The 23,368-nt window shown below is 40.1% G+C and overlaps 1 protein-coding gene and 1 long non-coding RNA gene across 5 annotated transcripts in view; one reads left to right on the plus strand and one right to left on the minus strand.

The window, feature by feature from the left end:
* Positions 1 to 1,895, minus strand: part of LOC113459586 (uncharacterized) — a 42,906-nt gene extending 41,011 nt beyond the window's left edge. Inside the window, exon 1 of the long non-coding RNA XR_003380971.2 lies at positions 1,590 to 1,895. This is a non-coding gene — a long non-coding RNA (uncharacterized LOC113459586). The remainder of the gene's footprint in view (positions 1 to 1,589) is intronic.
* PAMR1 (peptidase domain containing associated with muscle regeneration 1) overlaps positions 1 to 23,120 on the plus strand; it is an 86,446-nt gene extending 63,326 nt beyond the window's left edge. For 2 of the 4 annotated variants that reach the window (XM_074543218.1, XM_005480154.4), the window contains exons 7-12: positions 12,545 to 12,715; positions 15,338 to 15,550; positions 17,100 to 17,166; positions 19,243 to 19,475; positions 20,819 to 21,114; positions 22,072 to 23,120. In XM_074543218.1, coding sequence (XP_074399319.1) covers positions 12,545 to 12,715; positions 15,338 to 15,550; positions 17,100 to 17,166; positions 19,243 to 19,475; positions 20,819 to 21,114; positions 22,072 to 22,608 — 1,517 coding nt within the window. In that variant the 3' untranslated portion in view covers positions 22,609 to 23,120. Of the gene's footprint in view, positions 1 to 12,514; positions 12,716 to 15,337; positions 15,551 to 17,099; positions 17,167 to 19,242; positions 19,476 to 20,818; positions 21,115 to 22,071 lie in introns of all 4 variants that reach the window. The other 2 variants (XM_026795025.2, XM_074543219.1) reach the window with 2 other exon arrangements.
* The last annotated feature ends 248 nt before the right edge of the window (positions 23,121 to 23,368 follow it).

Raw genomic sequence — 23,368 nt, forward strand, 5'->3', positions numbered from 1 at the left:
TTGGATTGGGTAAATCACACACTCTCTGGGAGGAAGGTGCTCATACCATTTACCAGTGTTTGATCTCATAATACTTTTATAGTGTCTTGAAACTCTAGTGAGTGTCACTGACAGCAAGGCTGAAAGAGACAGAACATCTGCTTTACTGACAACTCCTCTTGTTGCTTTGTTATTTTCTCAGTGTCAATTAACTAGACAATTCTTTTAGTTTTTCAGAAAGTGAAACATATCTAGTAAAACTCCATGGTATTCTGCCCAGAGCACAGCCCCAGGCATAGCCAACATCTAAATAAACAAGAAATTGTCTCTTTGTAAATGCAATCTATCCAAGGATAGGCCTGCCACAGGAAAAGAAGTGTATTTCTAAACTACATTAAATATATTCATAGCCATCTCTATTTGCCCACCTCAAAACAATATTGAACTTTTTTCTCAGCCTGCTAAGGCATCTTAGAGATGAAACCATCCATAGGATTCTCCCTGGTATGGCTTGCCATGTGGAAGGATGAATCAGTGTCAGGAGGACAGGTTGGACCAAGCTACATCTCAGGCATTTCCCCACACTGGAGGGGACAAAGATACTTTTGCCTGTCATTTCACCACTGAATCACTGAGGAGGCTGAGTCTTTCTGAAAAGCCTCCTCTAAAGCATGGCATAAACCAGCTCTTCAGCACATAATGACTGCCTGCAGCCCAAAAACCAGTCTGCACCATTGGCACACTTCAAGCTCACCCCCACCTTTTCCAAAGGTCACAGAGTAGGGGGATGGAATATTTGCTGATGGAGATGCTTTCTGCCTCTGAGCTGAGTGTGAGATGTAACTTTTGGGTTTTTTGGAGTTAGAAGAACTGAGAGAAGGGCCCAAAGTAGATTATAGATTTGGGATCTTTGTCTCTATCAACCATTCATCACTGTTGGCTAGGTGAGCTAGCCTCCCTCACCTACTTCACCACCATCCTAATCCTCTTCCCCATTACTGGACCTCTAGAAAAACAAAATACTCAATTTCTAAAAATACTCTAATAGTTTAGAAAAAACATTGGTCTTCTGAACCAATGAGTGAAGACTACACCTCTTCTTAGAATTCCACAAATCACCTCAGAAAAAAAGGATTTAAACCTCTATCTCCAACTCTCAAAGCTGGTATTTTGCATCAAACTATTCTCTGATTTCTACCCTTAAACTGCTTGAATGACCCTGTCAGATAACCCTCACACAAGTTCCAAAACAACAAATAAAGGTAGTAACAGCCCCCACCAAAACTATCCTCACCCTGCAAGAATAAATCATAGCTACACTAAAATCTGTTTGAACAGAAAGAATATCCCACTATCAACAGCAGCCACCCCGAACTATCAGCATTCAGTAAACTCCCCCAAAAACTACCTCCAAGAACTAAAACTATTCCCACACCATCACAACCAATCCCCCCAAGTATCTGACAAGGATCTGCCACTAAAGAAAAAGAATAAACTTAATCCACTGACATGCCACCCAAATAAACCATAAACAACACCAAAGACATAAAGGAGATCCCCAAACGCAACAACCACCCACCTCCCACAACAGATGCCAACACCAAACCTACCTCTTCAGAATTGAGTGATGGGTTGTATGCAACTGCTAACCCTCCAAAACAAAGCACAGTCCTAAGAAAAGTACAAAATAGGTCATAATTGTTCCTGCTTGGCCTCTCTCCAGTGTCTATGGCCTGAAAACACGTCGTCGTAAGCTTCATTTGCAGGAACCCTCCCAAAATACAACTTTGCTTTTTTTTCCTTCCCTTTCCTGCCCTTCTGTTCAGTCCTCTCTGAAGACTGCTGATACACTGTTTGTACTTCTGGGGTGCAAGCATACAGACTGCAGCTCTTGCAGTGCTTTGGGGTAACCTTAAAACTACTGTGAGACTTAGCTGAAATAATCAGCATTCTTCAATGCTTACAGTTTTGTTCTTTCCCTTCCCCCTCCCTCCAAATTCATTAAGAGGCTTTGTTCTTCCTTGAGGATTATACACTCAAATACATCTGAGGCAACTGCCTTACACACTTCCCTTCATGGGAATCATTGCATGGTCTTCCATGCTGTTTGCTGGTGATGCAAAGCACTGCCAAGGCAGCATGGCCCCAGGAGGCAGGAATGATGACAACATCAACCAGGCAGAATCCCACTTGTGCTTTCTTACGACTCCCACTTTCCACTTGGGTTCCTTCAAGAGCTCAGAAACTGCATTTCACAGCCAATCAAATTGCCATGCTACTTCCTTAGTACTCTTCTGCTTTTCAGTTCCCTTCATTTCCTTTCCCTATACTCTCATCTCAGTGCTTGGTAATTGCAATCTCTTTTTCTAAAATGGGCAATGCCAGATCTTACTTCCTGTATGAAATTCAGCTCAGATCCCTGCTAAAAGGCTGAATGAAATATTCTGTCAGCTATGCCAAGGTGAATCTATATCATTATATATTGTTCTCTTGTTTCAGTTAATGCACCTTCAGAAACATTTTTTCACATCAATATGCATTTGTTTAGAGTGCCTTTTCCATCCAGTATTGCTTGGGCTTGTCCCTGTTTATTTGGAAAGATGACATTTCCACAATGAAACACCTCAGGATTATTTACTCTCTCATTTGTAATTTGATGTAATAATGAGCACACCTGCTTCTTGCCCTATAATCTTCCCCCTGAGCAGACAGTGCTCTCCCCTGCAGGATGATATTGTGATTTTTTTCCAAGGGACACATTAGAGAACTTATGGTAAATATTAGTTCTTGCTACTGATAGAGAAAATGAATGTTGAGGATTGTTAGGATTTCATTCACTCCAGTATCCCATGCACAAACAGGTCCAGTTGTGTAATTAAATAGGCCATCCAAGTACCGGAAAGGTTGTATCCAGAGACACAGCCTTCTAAGGGCTAAGAACAATGCTGATAAAGATCAAGTGGCTAATTGTAAGCAACAGCCTCCAAATTGCCTCCGGATGAATAAATCACAGTGAGTGATCCAAGCATATTTTCTCATGGATACGGTCTCATTCACAGAGGCAGGGAGTTAGAAAACATCAGGGGCAACTTCCAATTGGCTGGAAGGGAATGAAAAGATTTGGTTTTCAGTAGGGATTACGTCATAATTTTGTGTAATTATTCCTAGCTGGTGGAACTACTGCAAAAGCAAAGAGGCCCAGAGAGCAGGACTGGAAACCTACTCTCTGATTCTTGGAGCTGGTTGATCAGCCACTTTTGTTATGATTTCCTTTGACATTTCCAAGAGTAATGTGAGGACTGACAAAATGCAACAATGAGAGGTGATTTGAACTTCCAGGACTCTTTCATGGGGAATAAATTAAGGCCAAAGACCTTTGTAATGAATAGCTTGTCCCAGCACTTCTGCATGACCTGTGGCAGGAGCTGGGCATGGAGCTGGGAGGATGTGTCCTGGGACATCACAGGAGGCATGAAGAAGGTTAGAGTGTTTCCTCTCTTTTGCAACACAAGTGACTGAGGGCAGAGATAGTTTATCAAAAATCATCCCTTGCCAAAAACCTAAATGGAGGCTACTGTAATGCACGCTCACACTTTTGGGGAATGATTGTTACTCCTTCAGGACTTGTACTTGATACTAAAGGCCAAGTTCCTGAGGGATACTGGCTCTTTTAGCTATTGCAATCACCATGACATGAGCACTTCTGTGGAACCTAGACTTGAATAAGTGCTTGTGGTAACACAGAGGCTTGAGGTACCTCTGAGACCCCTGCCTAGAGCCTCACCCACTCCTTGCTGAGTCTGTGGTGACAGGCATGACCAAGTAGAGCAGAGCTCATTTGATACGTGGCTGTAGCTGTTTCAGAAAACACTGCCATTCCTGTGAAGCCCTTTTGATCACATTAGTTTCCATGCCCTTTCCTGTACAGGACCTACTGTGGTGTTTCCAATCATTTGCTCTCTGCTATGAGAGTCTTGCTTAAAAAAAATTAGTTTTCAATCCAAACCTTAGCACTCTTGGCTTTCCTTGTTCAGCCCCATATAATTTCTGGTTCTAAAAGTTGCAGCCACATTCTTTTTTCATCTAAAGTGCAGAGCCTGTCAGCTCCAAAAAGTAAAAGTTTTGAGTGGAGTCAGAGAAGACAAGCGAGCATTCTAGTCATCACCAGCCCCCTCAGACACAGCCCGTGTAAACACACACCACCCCCAGAAAGCATTTTCTTCAGAGTCCTGACCAAGACCACCTGTCCTCTAAAGCTGTTCAGCTCCCAGCAGTCTGTTCCTGCTGTGGGGAAGAATGAAGATCACGTTGCAAAGTTAATGCCATCGAGCTTCTCTGGCTCCCATTCACATCCAGCTCTTGCCAGATCTTGGAGCAGAACAGCTGGGCTCCTTCGTGTGGATTCTTAGTCATTAATGCTCTCCAGTGCAGGAGAGGTGGGATGTTCAGGGAGGTGGTGAAAGAATGTTAGCTTCTTTATGCTGGATCCTGCAGTGTTTGCTCCATTTATTCAGGAGATGTTGAGCTGAGAGTTGCTCTTGAGAACAGCATCAGGAGATGCCAGGCTCTTTCCTGAGTATAAGTACCATCACTTTGAGTTGAGCTCCTTGTAGAAACAAAGCCTGTGCTGAAACAATTGTAGGCTCAGAGAGAGTGTCAGCAGTGTCACAGGACATTCCCACCACAGTTTACACATTTTGCTCTATGAGGCACTACAGGGTCTCACAAACACTATGATGCTATGAGCAGATTTATGATATGCCCATGATCCCAGCATGCATAGAACCTTGAAGGCAGACAGGAGCCAGACAAGAACACGGGGACTCCTAAAGAATCAGTCTGGAGGCAGGGTTCATACCTCATACTGTGTGTGACCTGATACAAGAAGGTCTCTAATGAGCAGAGAAGAATGCACAGCCACACTGCCTCAGGATGGCAGGATAGCCTGACACTCCTAATGCAGATTATTGTATCAAATCCACTGCCAAACTCATATGCTGGTATGAAAGCCCTGTGCACTACTTATGAGAAGCAGTAGAAAAGCAGGTCTGAGCCCTCTGAGCCATGGCCTCCAGGAATCCCTCACCTCATTCCCTCTTGGAGGATACAGCCATTCTAAAAATATTTTGGCAGCCAATATCCTTATGCTTTTGGCTAAAGTTAGTCTCTGTGGGCTTCTGTGTTAGGCATTAACCATCTCTGGCTGCTATGCCAAGCTGCCAAAGGAGGATGTTTCTGGAGAGCCATCTGAGTCCTCTCCCATGGCAGTTCTTCTCTGCTGGCAAACCTTGTGAGAACCTGGGGTGTCCTCACCTTGTGGATGCATGCTGGGGAGAGAAGGGACAAGCATAGGAATAAATGGTATCGGAGATTTGGACTGACATCAGGGACATGGACCCGACAGAGCTCGTGGGCCAACATTAGGAAATAAGCTCTGTTTCAAGTGAAGACTACAGATGTTGTCTGAATTCAAAAGAGCTCTTTACACATGGGGCTTTGCAAAGGGATTCACAATACCCAGCACTAACTGCTGAGCTGCTCATGTCTGGGTCCCTCCTTAACTCACATGCTTTGTGTTCAGACACTCTGGGCTTTCTGCTCCCATATGGCTCCACCTCCTTTGGACAAAACCCTGCTGCTGCTAACAGTTTGTTGATTACTGAATGGTATAATAATTACTGCTGACTTCTGCACAAAGTCAGGTCAGTTTAAGTGTAAATGTAGTAAGAATATCAGGACATGACAGGACTGTTCCTAGCTCTGTCAGTCACTCTCTGCTTGCCTTCAAGTTAATCACTTGATAACTCCATGCTGGAGTAAAATTCCAATAGTAAAATTCCAATATGCTAATGTTATAAAATTTTTGGAAAAACAGATATTACTGTTATGTAATGATACTCAGGGAATCAGGCTTGCCCTTTAAACAAAACTTAAGCCAAGGAAAAGAATTTGATCAAATCAGACTTACACTCAAAATGGCAAACAGGATGGGATTTGCCACTATTGACTTTAGCAGGCTTGGCTGTAGGCAGCCTTTGCAAATACCAGTGAGCTGTATGAAGTGCATGTAGGTGGAGCTGGCTGGGAGTTTTCTGTTAGAATGGTTTCATAACAGTAAATTTCAAAGAAATTTGTATAATCTGTTGTATTTTTCCTTTCAGTTTTGTTTTCTTAATCACAGAGAGGAAAAAAAAAAGTCACTTCCACATCCTCTGCATATTGTGCTCCCTCCAGCAACAGGATCCTGGAGCCACATTTTTCAGGCTTCTAGGTCCTCTAGCTCCAGAGCACTTGTTGGGGACTGCTGTGAAACCATGAAAAATCCAAAGCTCAGATCCAAATCCTGATGCTCAGGATCCCTGTGCAGGCGTTTTTCTGGCTCAGGGGCTGCTGTGACTTTTAGGAGCATGCAGGGTAATGACAGCACTCACTGGGGAACAGAATGTAATTTAGGCTTCCTCCAGACAAAATGTCCTCTTTTTGAGGATAGCTATTTCAATTTCTTCAGTTTCAGTCTATCAGGCTTTCTCTGACAGTCATTAGGATGGTTTAGGTGGCATGGTGGCCCCAGGGGTTCCAGCCTAAGTCCACAACTGTTTTTCTGCAGAAAGATGCTAGGATTCCTAACAGCAGAAGCTACTCTTAATCCCCTGCTGGTTACCAAGTGCAGTTTCTGTGACCATTTTCAGTGTTTGGCCTCCTGAGCACACCAGCACAGCTTATGCAAAAGCAACATTACAAGCACCTAGAAGAGCTCTGTGGCCCCCAACACAAAAAGGATGTGGATGTGTAAGAACAAGCCCAGGGGAGAGCCAGGAAGAGGATTAGGCTGGAGCACCTCTCCTATGAGAACAGGCTGAGAGAGCTGGGGTTGTTCAGCCTGGAGAAGAGAAGGCTCTGGAAAGATCTTATAGCAGCTTTCCAGTACCTGAAGGGGGCTACAAGAGATCTGGAGAGAGACTTTCCACAAGGGTAGATAGTGATAGGACAAGGGAGAATAGCTTTAAGCAGAAGGAAGGTAGATTTAGGTTAGATATCAAGAAGGAATTCTTTACTGTGAGGGTGGTGAGGCACTGGCACAGACTGGCCAGGGAAGCTGTGGATGCCCCATCCTTGGCAGTGTTCAAGGCCAGGCTAGATGGGGCTTTGAGCAACCTGCTTTAATGACAGGTACCTTGCTCATGGCAGGGAGGTTGGAACTAGATGATCTTTAGGATCACTTCCAACCCAAACCATGCAATAATGCTATAAAAAATGTTCAGAGCTATACTACATAGGCAAAATGTGCTATATACATTAGCACAGCTCAGCCTGAAAGCCAAACTCTGACTTGGGAATATGCAAGTAGCAATATTAAAATATTTTGTAAGCAAATTAAGAGCAAAATTCCATACAAGCTCTTGCACCCAATTTCAGGGAGGGACAAAAAGGTAAATATAAACCTTTTATTAGTACCAGCAATGAGAAATGAGATTTATTTCAGGCATGCAATATATTATTGAAAGATTGTGCAGAATATAGAGATAATAAGTTATATGTATGAAAGGATATATATTATTTAACAAAGTGGGTGAGAGGAAGGCAGCAGAAAAAAATAGTGTTCATTTAATGAAGAGACTGGGACAAAAGCAAATGATAATTCCATCAGGCAGGATTTGAAGGATATTGGAGAGAGAAAAGTGTGGCTCAAGAGATCATCTAATTTATCTCACTGGTGATAAAATGAGCCTGAAGACTATTTCTAAATGGCAGATAATTCTGATCTAAGGAATGTCTCTTACATATAATTTAAAAGGGAAAGGAATTTGTACTGTTATTATTAATAATAGAATATTTTGCTTAAAAATTCAGGAACTTACTGTTCCTCTAGTCAAGTTTTTCTCAGATTGAGGAAAGTTATCCATGAAATGTGAAGCTATTTTAATGTTTCATATGGGCCAGAAATTGTTTTCTTTTTCCCAAGAGACCAAAGTAAGAGGCAAGAAGTATAATAAGTTTTAACAGGAATGTGTGAGTTTGTGATATAAACACTTGAGGCAGCTCTGGTTTTTATTATCTAACAGCTGTTCTGTCACAACTGAGCATTTCTGCCAGAGGAGCCTGTAACAACTCTCTCATATACCTTCCTACTTTGCTCTCAACCCAAAATTCACCTCAAACCCTAAAGTGGCAAAGGTTACCTACATGGCTGTATAAATTGTGGAACTTCCCAGGAACAACACTGTGTAGCAAAATAAGGAAAAAATTAAAACAAACAAAAATCTCTCTGCTTATGATGTGTTTGCTGATGTTGCTCTGTTCCTTACATTTCTGTTCCATTTTTTTTAGCCGGAGTTTCTGTTTTCAAATGACAAGAATCATAAAGTTTCTACTTACATCCTACTATGCCTTTCCAACATTTGTCAAGGAGACTTTTAAATTTTTTTTTTGAGTAAAAATTATCCTGTTTCTAATTTAATCCTGCTTGAATATACTTCTTTGTCCTCCTTTAAGCATTTTAATGTATCCTTTCTCTTTTTTACATTTTCAATCATGATAGTTTTTAACTTTTGCATGAGCAGGCTGGTCATTCTTAGCTCTTAATCACTTTCAGGATTATTTTCCCCCAACATTAGTTTTACCTTTCTAGATGTAAATTCACCTGGATCTTTGTAGATCTGATGACATCCTGGCAGGAAGAATGGGATCAGCCTGACCTTCATGGAGTCTCTGGGCTGCTCAGATGTTTTTCACAGAACTTGAATGAATGTCTTTCATATTTGGCTGTCCATTACCACCTCTTCCTAGAATTCTGTAGACATCTAGTCCATTTTCTGGGTTCCTGGTGGGTTTGGTCCAAGAGGAAGGTGCAGAGGTTGAACGCTTGACACATGCCCAATTTGTCCCAAGGGCAGGAAGCCAGAGTCAGAGGGCAGTAGGAATGTTTGGGTTTTTTTTCCTGTGGAGCAGAGCAGTTTAACTAGTGGCCTAGGAATGGTTCAGGCTCATGGAGTGCTCCTGGCCAGCCCACCATGTGCTTCCAAAGGAAATGCTGTCCAAAGAGCTCATAGCCCTGTCTGTGCTGCAGCAGTCAGGCTAGACCAGGCACAGGTACAGCTGGGATGGGGGTGGCTGGAGGTGACTGGGAGCTGTGACGGGGACCCAGCCCTCTCTGCTGGATCATGCACAGAAAGAGGAGTGATATTCAAAATTCTCAGTCCATCCTGCCTAAGCAAGGGAATCTGAAATCATATCAAATACCTTAGAAAGCTTAGAACCTGAAGAGAAGTGGGTCAGATCATGTGGTTGGATTTTATGACTAATGTGTATCCAGAGGGCAGAGCTAGGTATGAATGACATTTACAAAATGTTCTTTTACTTTCTTTTTGACTTCAGAGAAATGTCTGTTGGAGAGTTGAATTTAGTTGTACACCAGGAGAGAATATAGAAAGACTTCAGTAAAATATCTCAAACAAAGAAGGCTGTCTGAAAATTCAATGAAATACACTGCCCATTCTGAAAGATGTAAGAACCAGTCAAATTCACTCTTGATGGGAAGCTATCCACAAAAAAATAAGATAGACTTGGATGAAACACATGGGGGCTAGGACTCCCTTCATAATAACTCTACAAATCTCCATTGCCTGAAGTGTTCAAAAGTAAAGGGAAAAGGTGGAAAAGAGCTCCCTGAAACACATAGGTGAAAGGGATAAAACGCAAGTCAAACTGAAGAAGAAAAAACCTATAGAGTTCAAACCAAAGCAGTAAATGCAGGCACTAGAGTAACTGTATGAGACTTTCAGAGTAGATAATATCACTGGAAACACAGGGCTCAGCTGTGGGACTGAGATGCAGGGAACATCTCAAGATTCAAAACCACATATAATTTGTAGAGAGAAAGAATGAGATTAAAAATGATCCATAGGAAAAAATTAATGGAGTGGCTCTGTCTCCAGTGGCAAATTCATCCCTGTGGAACAAGAGAACAGACAACCAGTACTAGAGGCATGGGTAACAAAATGGACACATCTATTAATAATGCTGAGGTGTTTGCCACCAGAGAAACCCTACAGTGGCTCTGTGACACACGTGGGTATGAGCTAATGCTTGTGACATCCCTGTGATGAAAGGGGTGCTCTCATTTGTCAATACAGCAGATGAAGCAACCTACCTACGACCACATTTCTTTAGCTATGATTAGATCTCATGACCTTCTGCCTCCATGTCCTCTGCTCTAGTCCATAGTTCAGTATTAAATGAATCTGTGTATGAAATACTGAATTTACATCATAAATTAAAGAGAATTGTTCCAGCTGGCTCCCAAGGGGGCAGAGAATCTAAAGAAAGTCTGGCAACAAACAAATCAAAAGGATGAGAAACTAAATCTCTTCAGTACTTAGGGAGTGAACAAGGACAGATACTGGTAGTTAGAAGGCAAGGGTAGACTTGGTGACATTTTTTTCCAGGATGGACCAAGAACACAAAAGCACCAAAATATTTATTCTGCAGAGCTGAACTGGATCATAAGCAAAACAGAAAACCTGTATTTATGACAAAAAGTAGAAGTCTGAGAGGTGCACAGATGGTTGGTCTAGTTTTCTCATTTGACAAGCTGAATGTGACTTTACATTGAAAGAAAGAAATGTAAATGTAGGGAAATGGATGGCTGCTCAGAGAAAGATATGGAGGGAGTGACTGGGAATACAGATATCATGAGTGGGAAGATGAGTATTCTGAGAACTTAAAACACCTAGAAATTCTATGTTCCTATTGTTTACATTTCATTTATCTACATGCTTATGTGTACACATATCCACCTATATATGTATATATATGTGTCTATATTTCACTTAACATCAAGGGCTAGGAATTAATTTTTAAATTTTTTTTCTCATTATTCTTTTGCTAGTGATGACATTAATGAAGAATACTTGTAGCCAAGAGGAAATGCTGACCTCCCCTAACTGGACATGATTTGATTAGGAGCATAATAGTCCAGGCCTCACTCTAATGCTTAATTGTTAGACAGTTTTTCGTGCCAAGATCTTTACTCACTAGTGCACAAATGATTCTTCCAGCTCATTGTTTGATGTTTTCTTTATGTGAATCATTGAATGATCCACAGTCCATATACATTGATTCATTTATGCGGGCTCTATGTAAGGATTACAGAGCAAAGGACTTAGAAATTTTCCTCTGAAAGTTTTAAGGGTAAAAATTTGGCTGCAGGTTAGCAAGCAACTGGCTATGAGGCAAAACAGAAAAGTCAAATTCTAAAAGCGTAAAGTAGGGATGATCTTTTTAGAACTAATCTATCTATTGTCAGCAGAGTACCACAGGTGGTAGGTAAAAAACCCATATGCATATCTATGTCTTGCACTGAATCTTCTCCCATGCAGTTTTACACAATGAATGGCCCAGGCAAAGCCAAAGTGATGCGTAACTGTGTAGATAATAAACCATGTGTTTCCTACATTGCCTACAGAAATATACATGTAATTTCTACATACAGGAAACTGGCCTTAAAAAGTGACTTGGAGAAGGGTAATAAGGCATGGACATTCTCTGCCTCTCATAAGGAAGAAAGTACAGCATCAAATAAAATTATCAGGTGCCAGGCTAGAAACAAAACTAAAGAAGGCAGTGCACTTTTTGCACTTTGTAGGACTCATTGCCACAGGATATTGTGGACACCGAGTATGTGGTTGAGTGTAGACAATACTAAGACAAATAAATGTTAAAAAAATATCAGCAGGGTATGTTATACCAAAAATGCCATTGTAGTTCAGGGAGTCCTTGAGCTTCAGACTTTTGAATGCTTGACAGATTATGCCAGGAAAATATTCTAGATGCTTGTTCTGATTTTATAGTCCTTCCTTCAAATCCATTATTTACCACAATTGGACAAGTTTATGGGCTGGGTGGACCTTAGCATGGTTGGCTTGATGCTGTCAGAGAAATCTTGCTTTTGATGCTTAATTTAATATTTACTACTTGCAGTAATTATATAGAACATCATCTGTATTTTCCAAATAGCCTGTGGAAAGGGTAAAAATCCCAGTTTAGTAAATGTCAAGGTTCCTTTTAAATGTAATTATGTTAATATTTGATTTACACAAATAATGATGCTTTATAATTTCTGAGATGTTATCTGAAAATCTATATAAAATGTAAAGAGGTATTTGAAAGAAATTCAGTATAAGGCTTTTAAGGATCTAGATTTTTTTTCTTGACCATGCATGGTAGCTCATTCAAAACCCTTGTTAAGATGGAAAGTATTTCAAGTACTAATATTCCGAGCAAATGAGCCCTAATAATTCAAACATTTATGCACATTTATGATCATGTGACACTTCAGAGTAATCCTATTGAACCTTATGATGTAGATAGGTTTTGAAAAGTGGGATATAAGTTTGTGTAGAGCTGATGTCTAAACAACTTTCTAAAGATCAGCATATATTGGTCTTTTAATTTTGACGCCTGTGTCCATTGTAATTGGTTTTTCTATGTTCTAAGTAAAGAATCATCCTAACACAGTCCTGTTTTTGTAATAAAGTGGATTTTTTTGAAATATCTGAACTGTCAGTGGTGATGTGTAGGACTCCAGGTGCTCCTGCTCATGGTATTGTGGAAGGAGATGACTTTAAATACGGGGCCCGGGTTTACTTCAAGTGCAACGCAGGTTACAGCTTAAAAGGCAGCCGTGTTGCCTACTGTCAGCTTGATGGGATTTGGTCAACACATCATCCTGAATGTGGTAAGGTCATTTTAAGTTCTAATTCTTTTCAAATCTTTTGGCCAGTGTATTCCCATGAAACTGTATTATCAATTTCTTGCTTGAAATTTGGTAGGTCTGTGACATAATATGTCCTTTTGTCTTTCTGTCTTTAAGAAGCAGTAGGAATTCTTATTTTACTCTGCTGGAACCCCAGCCTGCAAGACTTTTTTATATAAAGGTCTGACTGAAACATCACTTTACTGAAAACCAATAACCTCAAAGTCTTCTTACACATAGAAAATGTCTAGGACCAAAGCCAAGTGAGGGACATAGAGCAACAATGAATAGTTACTTCCATTACTGTGTGTCTGACACTTTATCTGCAGAAGCCTGGTGCACTCTGTGCAGGTGAATAGGAGCTTACTGTGTGAACACTAGACTCTTATTTCAATTCCTATCCTACATAGAAGTTGATGTAAAAGAAACTTCCGTTGATTCTGACTGTGCAGGACGGCATGCCTACCATTCACATTGGTTCAGTTGTAAAATTCCTTCTTGACATCCAAAGAGACTTTAAATTTCCTTTAGTTGATTTGCATTGCATAATTTCATTTTTGTATTCCAGAATAATTTTTTTCTATTGATAAAGTGTTTTCTAAGTGTGTTATGTCAAACAATGTACATTTTGGGGGGAGTGTTGTAAAACAAATATGTTCATTTGAAAGAGCAAGCAATAGGTATTCTTCTATCTAGAGAGGTCTCCAATTGCAGTAAATGTAATGTCAAGATCATGCCAAGTCCCTGCTGCATGATGGCCCTGGCTAAAGATCTATAGAAAGAGCTGTCTCTAGACTTGGCAGTCACTGAACTGCTAGGTCTCTCCTTCCCAGATATTTTCTCTTTATTTTTAATAAATCAAAAAGGTCATAACCCTGAGCATAGGGAAGGAGCAAATTACTGTCAAAGTACTGAAATAAGAGAAGGCCTTAAGTGACTTACATGGTCAAGCTTTTTTGGTACATTTGGAAACAGGCACTGTGGTGATCAGATGATGCCTCCAGGCCAGCCATCAGTGCAGAAAGCAACTTGCAAATAAAGCATTATTCTGTGGGGGATTCTCTGTAGTCTTTAGCTGCTATCAAGTTATCAGTCACTTATGGTTCACGACTGAGAGAGCCTGTAGAGGTACACAGGAGGAAAATGGAGCCAAATAAAAAGGAGACAGGGCTCTGCTTTTCCCTTTCTTCTGATGGAGAGGAGAAATCCTTGTTTACAAAATATAACTTGTGGAAAAGTATTTAAATACATATTTAGCCTTCAGCATTTGCTAAAATCCTATGCTTGCAAAGAAAACACTGAAATATAGACTTGGCTTGAATGCTATACTCACTGTTAAAAGCACATGCTCTTCATTGGAGTGGCATTGTTATGGCTGGCTGTGTGTTCACACGCTTTGCTGAGCTGGGCTTTATCTGGTGGCACAAGGTATGACTTTGTGACAGGACAGGGCCATACCTTTGCACTGTAACTGTGCTGATTTCACAGCAATTTAAATAAATGTCTGAGTGCTTTGTTATATGTTGGTGCTTTTGTGAGCTGAGGCTCAGCAGGCAGCCAACTCTGAAGCACTGATATGAAGAGGTAATTTTGGGTCAATTGATATGTCCCAGTCCTCTGGGCACTCAGTGAGCAGCACCAACACCAGCTGTCTGAACTAGATGTGCACTGGTTATCATGCACTGAGGCACCAGGCAGAGAAATTAAATAGGATTGCGTGTTAGTGTTGTCCTGACAAGAAAACTGAGGTGAAATCCAAAGGGAAAAAAAATGTACCTTGTCAGCTGCTAAATAGAAAGAGCAGAGGAGTTAAAAATGAAGGAAAAATCATCTTCTAGCATCACATAGTGAATACTGTCCTCCAGATTTAGGCCAAAAATCTAAGTTTATTGAGGAAAAAACCAGAAAAAGCAAAAACACAACAAGAATTTAAAATAAGTGGAAAATACTGGGAAGGAGGAACTAAAAGAGATTTTATAGGCAGAATATAGCATGAGTAAGCGTTTCATATTAAATTTTTATTGTCAGTAAATACATACATATGTTCTCTTTCAATTCATGTATTTCCCTGGATTATTGAGATATCTCTCTCAGTGCTAAGAAAACAAAATGCAACCAAACATAAAAGCAAAATTAAGTAGTCTATTTTTATATCCAAGTGCAATGAAGTATTGAAAATACAGAAAATGGAAAAGAATGCCAAAGGCCTGTTTCCTGCAAATAATTTAAGTGCAGCCTTTTATGCTGTTGAAGAAGCCTTGTTAATATTAATGGGACATTAACATCATAGAAAGTCAAGGTTCTTTTTCAGGACTATCAGCTACTTCTTAAGGTTTTAACAATTTGAGAATTTTTACCAATTTGAGACTCTTATGCTTTCAGTGAGACTGAAGTGTGTATTATAAACAGACATCCCTATATTATAATTTCTTTTTTAATATTTGACATTTTCAAAAACAGCAATCCCAGATGGGTCTTGAAAAGGCATCTTTAATAAAGTGTAGATTGTTTAGTAACATCTGAATGAAATGCCAAGCAATTTGATGGGTGAAATAATGTAGTGAACCTGATAAAATGGTTACTATTTTTTTTCCCTATCATTAGTTCTAGAAGAAAAAAACTGCTCAGATCCTGGTGGTCCACTCAATGGCTACAGAAGAGTGGTAGAAGACACTGGGCTCTTGAATGGACACTATGCAAAAATTGGCACAGTCATTGCTTTCTTTTGTAACAACTCGTATGTTCTTAGTGGCAATGAACAAAGGACCTGCCAAGACGATGGAGAATGGTCAGGGAAGCAACCAATCTGCATAAAAGGTAGTTTATACACTTTTTTACCACAACTCACACAGGCTGCTATGGTTTCACTGGATTGTGTTCTATATCATTTGCACTGAACAAATGATCATATTTGCTGAGAGTAAGCTGTCTGGCTGATACCTGATACTGAGTTTTGTAGTTTGCCAGCTCTGCTGGCTGCTATACTCAGACAGAGAAGTTGCCAATGATTCCAGAAGATTCCATCTTTAAACAGGGAAAGGAATGTTCTCTAAGACCCTTATTATCCTCATTCTAGGACTGAACCTGCGTAAGATCAAGATCAAAGAAGGTCAGGAGGGAATTGAAATAGAATTAAATAATTGTCTCATGAGACTGTTAACGATCAGTTGCTGTCACAGGGAGTAACTGTCCTTTCACAATCCTTTTAAAACAATGGGACCAGTCATAAATGCAAAAGCAGAGCCTGTACAATATGATTAAATTATATGTATTCACCAAAACACTGCATCAAACCTTTAAATCCTATGCTCTTCACCTGGAGCTATTCTACTAAGTGTGAATGAAACCCTGAGTGAGTGAGTGAGTGAGTGAGTGAGTGAGTGAGTGAGTGAGTGAGTGAGTGAGTGAGTGAATTAATGAATTTGGGCTGGGGAACTGCTAAATTCATTTTATAAACACAAGTTCTTGATATATGGATTTTTTAAAAACTGAAATGATGATTATATAAGGAAATATGTCTGTCTCCTGGGCAATTTGCTTTATTCTGTTGTTTTAGATGAAAATAATCTCCCCCTGAAGCATGCAGTCATCTGTGGAAAGCATCTTTATTGATGCTTACTGTGATACTGACATAATGGCTAACACATATATCAATCACAAAGAACTAGATATTGTTAAATTACACAGAGAACAAGGCATACAGATAAAATCCATCCTGCAAGATTCCTTTTCTTCCATTCAGGGCAGCAGGAAGGAGACCCTGGCAGAGTTAATTGAACTTGAATATTTTATCCTAATCTTAAAGTAAGTAAACTGAATATGCTAAACTAGAAATCTTAGATCTCCTTTCTGTTATTTTACACATATTTAGGTAATTCTGAAGTGTTCCTTTGAATCCAGTTCCTTCCATAAGTGCACAAACAGACTCCTAGAAGTGCTTAATATCTTGCAGCCTTTCTCTGTATGCCAATTAGCTGTGTGGGGCTACACAGATAGAAATGAAGCATTTTTATATATAATTCCATTACTGGAAAAGTTTGCTCTGATACGAAACCATCCTCCATAGTGGTGCAAGTGTGGCATTCAGACAAACTGAATGATGGAAAAAACTTCCTCCATGCCTGAAAGTGCCAATGCAGACTAGTTCAGAAGCTTCCACTGTTGTAAATGGGATAGATCTTGTGAACTGTGAAGTATTTTTCCAAGGCCTTAGGTTTTAGGATCATTAATTCTCGTAACTTAACTGCCTCTTTTCTTAACCCAGTCCTCTATAGTTAGAGAGAGGAAAGGTTGCAAATGTGTATGAACCATAGCACTTAGAGCTGTGAATGTGAAAAAGTACTGTGCAACATTATATCTTTTCTAGCCTGCAGAGAGCCAAAGATCTCTGACCTGGTGAGACAGAAAGTGCTTCCAATGCAGGTTCAGTCAAGGTGAGAACGCAATATGTCAACTACAGTTTAAAGAAAAAAATGTGATTGCTTTTCCCCTCCTCTCCTTTTCACTCCATGTGTTTAGCCTGCCTGAGCAGTGACTCCTACAAATTCACTGATAATTGAGCAATGAGAGCTGCTGGGAGGGGAGGTCTGATTGAGCACAGGCTGCCAGCTGCAACCTGGAGGCAGCCAGGAAGAAATGCACAGATAGAGACAGACAAACTACAGCATGATGCTGGAATTCTGCTGGCAAGCTTGAGAACAGTCTAAGAACAGTTCCTTGGGGCTAATGATGAAAAATATGAACATGTGCCATCTTAGTGCACAGGGGGAGCACAAGGAGAGAAGAGGGTATTGCAATGCAACCTGCTCCCAGTAAGTTTCACCATCCAAAGCAATACAGCACATTTTATATAGACTGGGTATGAGGGAGAGGGTGAAGTAGAGTAGGAGGGGAGGAAGGAATGAAAGATTAGATCCTTCCTGGGCTTACCCTTCTTATGATTTCTTGAAATAAACCCCATCAGAATTAAATATGTTGCAATGTTCAGGTTCATTTTCATCCAAGTAGTAATTTCTCATTTCAGGGTTATTTTTGAAGTACATGACTAATTTAGTTTTCAATTCAGTGCTAGAACTGTCCTCATCTTTGGTCTTAAGAACAGTCATATCAGGTCAGAATGAAGGACCAGCTCAAGCTTTATCCTGTCTCTGACAACAGCCAGAATGGCTAGAGAAGATCTGAGGAACAAGGCAAGCATGTACTTCCCAGTCACTCTGCCATTCTCCAGGTGATATATGATTGCAGAGATGGCCCTGAGAAGCTGACATGAGGTTTTGGTAGCCATTATGGGATTTTTTGTTCTTAAATTTCTCTATTGACTTTTGGATACAGGACTTTAATGTTTCAGGTATGAGCACCAGCTGTATTGAGAGAACATACATGTCCTCCCATCCATAAGATGCCATGAGATGATGGCGTCTCATGTTTGTGGACTGTTTTTAATCCCTTGAAGTAGAATCTCCATTTAATAGGTCAATAGTGAGGTAAAGTCTAGATTATGCAATATTGCAAGTCATCTGTGAGTTTGGAATGGTACCCTGGCAGACTAAATAGGACCACAGCAGCTCTCACCCTCCTTTCAAAATACAAGAGACTTGCAATTGCTCCTGTTCTTTGTAACTTTACTTTCCTGTTATGTTTTGCCTCATAGATTGGATATGATGGTATCGTCTGTGTCTCTCTGTGATAAAAAATGAAGTAATCATGAGAAAAAAAAAGTCTTTTCTGGATGTAGGCAGTACCAGAAATCTCAAGGGAAACTAATTTCCTGCTGAATCTTTCAGGCATAAAAAGGGATTTTTTGTAGACATGAGCTTTTAAGCATTAAAGCAAGGGACATATTCTAAATGATTAAAATTTAAGTATTACTGTAGTCAAGCTTAAGGTCCATATCTATGCTGGTGCACATATTTATTTCTTAATTATGTGCCCTGTTTCAGCTAATCAGTACAATTTCTAAGTGGAAGCTTAGCAATTATGAAATTATGAAATCTCCGTGGTGAGGCAATTATCTCTGTTAATTGCCAAATCAAGCAACTTTAGCAACATCATTTAATCTGAATCAATTCCTAATACTGTCTATTAAAATATTCACTAGAGAAAAGATGTGTCTATCTCCCCTCTACTGAGAATTAATAATGACAATGCCAAATTCAGGTATAATTTCTTAATTTAAAAAATGGTGTCTCAGTCCTTTTGTGAATGGAAAAAACTTCCACATTCAGAGGCAATTGATTTCAATTCGGAAACTGTAAAATGAAAAACCAGACACAAATAGGATATGTGTAAGCATATGTGTAATTATATATATGTGCAGATATATGTAAATAACATAGTGGGATGTAAATGGGAGTATTGCTAACCTATGCTGGAATTATGTTTTTTCCTTATTCTTTCATGAGCAAACTTTATGTGATTTTAAATGATACTTAACACAACTGGTGATAAAGTTATGGTAATGATTGCTTTTATAATATTATAATTATGGTGTTCTTTGTGCCTTAAAACAGAGAAACACCTTTGCATCAACTTTACTCTTCTGCATTCAGCAAGCAAAAGCTTCAAGTCTATCCAACCAAGAAGCCAGCACTGCCATTTGGAGAACTGCCGCCAGGGTACCAGCACCTGCACACTCAGCTCCAGTATGAGTGCGTTTCTCCCTTCTACCGCCGCCTGGGCAGCAGCAGGAGGACTTGCCTCAAGACAGGAAAATGGAGTGGGAGAGCCCCTGTGTGTATTCCAAGTGAGTCTCCTTAAGGAAAAAAATGTGCATATCTCTTGGGTGAATGAGGGAACAGGATGTGCATTCATGTTAGATATTTAGGGAGTCACAGCAGTGTAAGCTGCTTATACTTCCAGCTGGGCGAAAGGAGCAATAAAGCTTGAAGGATATATGTGTCTTTTTATCCACCAGTAGAACTTGATGGTAAAGTGATCAGGCTTTCAGCACTGTGATTTGCCATTAATTTCTCTACTCTTTTATTGAGTAGAGGTATAGTGAGTCTTTCTCCTGATTTGAAATAGCTTTCTACTACTACTTCATGTTTTTCTGTATGATTTACTACAAATGGGATTTTTCTTTCATTTGTATACTTTGGCACACAGCTGACAAAACCATCAAAGTTTAAGCAATAGAAGGGAGAATCTGCAATTTTAAAGAGGCCCTTCCTTTAATAAACCCTGCTAAGGAAGAGTTCACATTGCAAACTGTAAATCTAGGTAAAATCTAATCTAGAGGTAGTGCACAAAGTAAGTTAGGGTAAGAACGTCACAAGATTTGGTAAACTCCACTACTGACATCGAGCAAACCGTGAAAAGTAGTTCTTAACAATAAACAAATTTTTTTGTTCTTGTTTGTGGTTTTACTTTGAGATCATATCATGTATTTTGAAAAGTATCGCATTCACTATGGACATGCACACACTACATATCACAAAGAAAAAATGCAACAATGCAATGTAACTCTTTCAACTGAAATTAAACCTTTTATGATGTAGGGGATTTTACCCCAGGTCCAAGCATGGATAAGGTATTCCTGGAACAAGGCAGAGCTTTTTCTTTTCCCAGAATGACTGTTGATTTAGATGCATTTGCTTCAACATTCTTGTCGCAAGGCAAGTGTGTTCTTATCGGCATGTACTGACCTGTGCAAAGAGTTGTGCCAAGAGAGGCCTGAAAAATACACTGTGACTGCCGAGGGTGAATTTTAGTGCACTGATGGCTTTATGACATTTTATGATAAACAAGAATCAAGGGTGTTCTTTTCATTTCTTTCTGCAGTCATCTCATTATAGTGCAAGTCGATAAGGTTGTTGTGAAAATTCACCTGCTCAAGTGCTAAATCCACATTCCTACTTTGCCCAGGAATTCAGATAATAATGGAAAAGTTGAATATTGTTTTAAAAAGCTATATCAAATACTGCTATAATTTTGCAGGTTAGAGACAGAGGCTAATTAGACAACTGCCCTTCATATTCATCATTGCAGTTTAGCTTCTTTTGGCACATTCTAAGAAGGTATTAAGAGTAATGCTCGAATTCTTTTGGGGAGAAAGTGTTACCTGCTTTTTGCTTCATGTTTCCCCAGTCTGTGGAAAAGCAGAAAACATCACCCTTAAGAAGGCAGTGACCTCTATGAGGTGGCCATGGCAAGCAGCCATCTATCGCACAGCCAGCGGGGTGAAGGAGAACAGCCTTCGGAAAGGGGCCTGGATCCTGATCTGCAGCGGGGCCCTGGTGAACGAACGCACCGTGGTGGTGGCAGCCCACTGCGTCACTGACCTGGGCAAGACCATTGTGCTCAAGACAGCAGAGCTCAAGGTGGTTCTGGGCAAATTCTACAGAGATGATGACAGGGATGAAAAGACCATCCAGAACCTGAGGGTGAGTAAGCCCAACAGGAGTGAAAAATGATGGGCACAGGTAGATGCTGATCACATCTGTCTTGTATAGGGACAAAACGTTGACCCTTTGGGCAATGCACTCTCTTACATGTTGTTCTTTGAAATGCATGTTAGAGATTCAAGTGGAATGGCGTAAGAAGGGACTATGCTGTAGTTCATTGAATTCCTCGAAGCCATCCAACTCATACATTCACCCCTAATTAAGAAAATAGCTCAGGTTCTGTGGGCCATAATGTCTTGAGTGATATTGCCAGTAAAAAAAGTAGAAGAGATGCCAGCTACTGTCAAAATTGATTAGCATAATTTATGAGGGAAACACTTGTGCTCTAAATCCTGGTTTGATGCCATGAGCACATTTCACTTCTCAGCCCCAAGGCCGTAGAGCTCTAAACTGAAAAGAAGTTTGTGTCTGACTCCAGCTCCAAAAATAGCACCTTGGGCTGACCAGAGCGATTTGATTTTTTTCAAGCAGAACTAGAAAAGCTGAAATCAAAATGAGAAATACAGCAAATTTGGGTATGTGTGTCTCTTTTTGGGGGGAAATTTGGGGTGTGTGTCTGAGTTAATTAATGGAATTTATCCAAAATATCATAATTAACTTGATGCTTTCCCTCCTGACCCCTTTTTAGTTTCTTTCTCTAATCCCATCTTTTTCATTGTGTTCCTATAAGAAAATATATTACTTTTTTTTTACAGTATTTTCTTATAGGAATCCTATCTGTTCTTATAGGATTTCATTAAGGACATGAGCAGTAAAGGTTTGGCCCCAATATTATGTAATGTATTGCATGTTTCTCATTTGAGTGGATGAACACCATAGATGGGGGTAAAGGAGAAGTATGCAGGATAAACTAAAATGTATTTTGGTAGTATGGAGTGCTGCTGACCTGCCATTGCTGTTAACCCTACAATTCTTTCTACTGTGTTTCCTCTCCAGATTTCTGCCATCATAGTGCATCCCAATTATGACCCTATATTACTTGATTCTGATATAGCTGTCATAAAACTCTTGGACAAAGCCAGGATCAGCAGTCGTGTTCAACCCATTTGCTTGTCATCTTCCCATGACCTGACTGCATCCACAGAGGATTTAAAGATAACGGTTACTGGCTGGAAGGTATTGGCTGACATTAAAGATCTCGGTTACAAGAATGACACAATCCGCATGGGAGTTGTTCAGATGGTGGATTCACTGTTGTGTGAGCAACAGTATGAGGATAATGGGATACAAGTCAGCATCACTGACAGCATGTTCTGTGCCAAACAAGACCACACAGCCTTTTCTAATATTTGCCCTGCTGAAACTGGTGGGATTGCTGCCATAACGTTGCCAGGAAAAGCATCTCCTGAGCTAAGGTGGCACCTGATGGGATTAGTGAGCTGGGGTTATGATAAAACTTGCAGCCTAGAACTCTACAGTGGCTTCACCAAAGCTCTTCCCTTCAAGGACTGGATTGAGAAGAACATGAAATAAAAACCTGAGTCTGGAAATGGCATTTTATAACATAATATCTCTCTCAGTCTCTGCTACTTTAGGCTTCTCATCCTAGTGATGAGACACATCTGGGATAAGGTTAAGGCAGGCAGCCTGGTAATTTGTCCTAGGATCAGATATTTCATCAGGCTAATTTTACTTAACCCATGACAGAGGGTCTTAGTGCATGAGAAGTTTTGCCATATTTTGTCTGTCTCCCCTGGTGGGAGGACGATGCTCTGCTCCTGAGTCTGACATGCAGAAACAGGACAGTAAATTCTGTCTGAAATTAATCTGTAGTGTGGAGCTCCCTGGAGAAATTGATGGTGAGCTTCTCCCAAAGATCTGTGTGACTGAGTGGATTAAGAGTCTGGAAAGAGTAGCCTGAATTCATTATGACGGATGAGCTTGTTGTGGTATGTGCTGTCTGTATTGCCATAGTACAATGTAATCTTCTTCCCTCCCAAGTACTTTACACATTTAAATAAACCATGGTTTGTTTTTTTAACCTACGTACTCATGTCTGACATTATTTAGATCCATTTTTGCTTTATATGTGTCACACTCTTGGAACTCTCTACTGCCCTTGTCTCTTTGCATGTCACTCTCACTTGGGACTCTTCAGGAACTAAAAAGGCAGAATCAGCATAAAATTCAAGGACTACTTGTAAATAACAAGATTCTTTTTTCTTAATACACCCATTCCTACTATTTTACATGAACCACTACAATGAAATGTACCAAGGAGTTCTCTTTCACC

This window comes from Zonotrichia albicollis, chromosome 6, assembly GCF_047830755.1.
Source record: "Zonotrichia albicollis isolate bZonAlb1 chromosome 6, bZonAlb1.hap1, whole genome shotgun sequence".
NCBI lineage: Eukaryota > Metazoa > Chordata > Aves > Passeriformes > Passerellidae > Zonotrichia > Zonotrichia albicollis.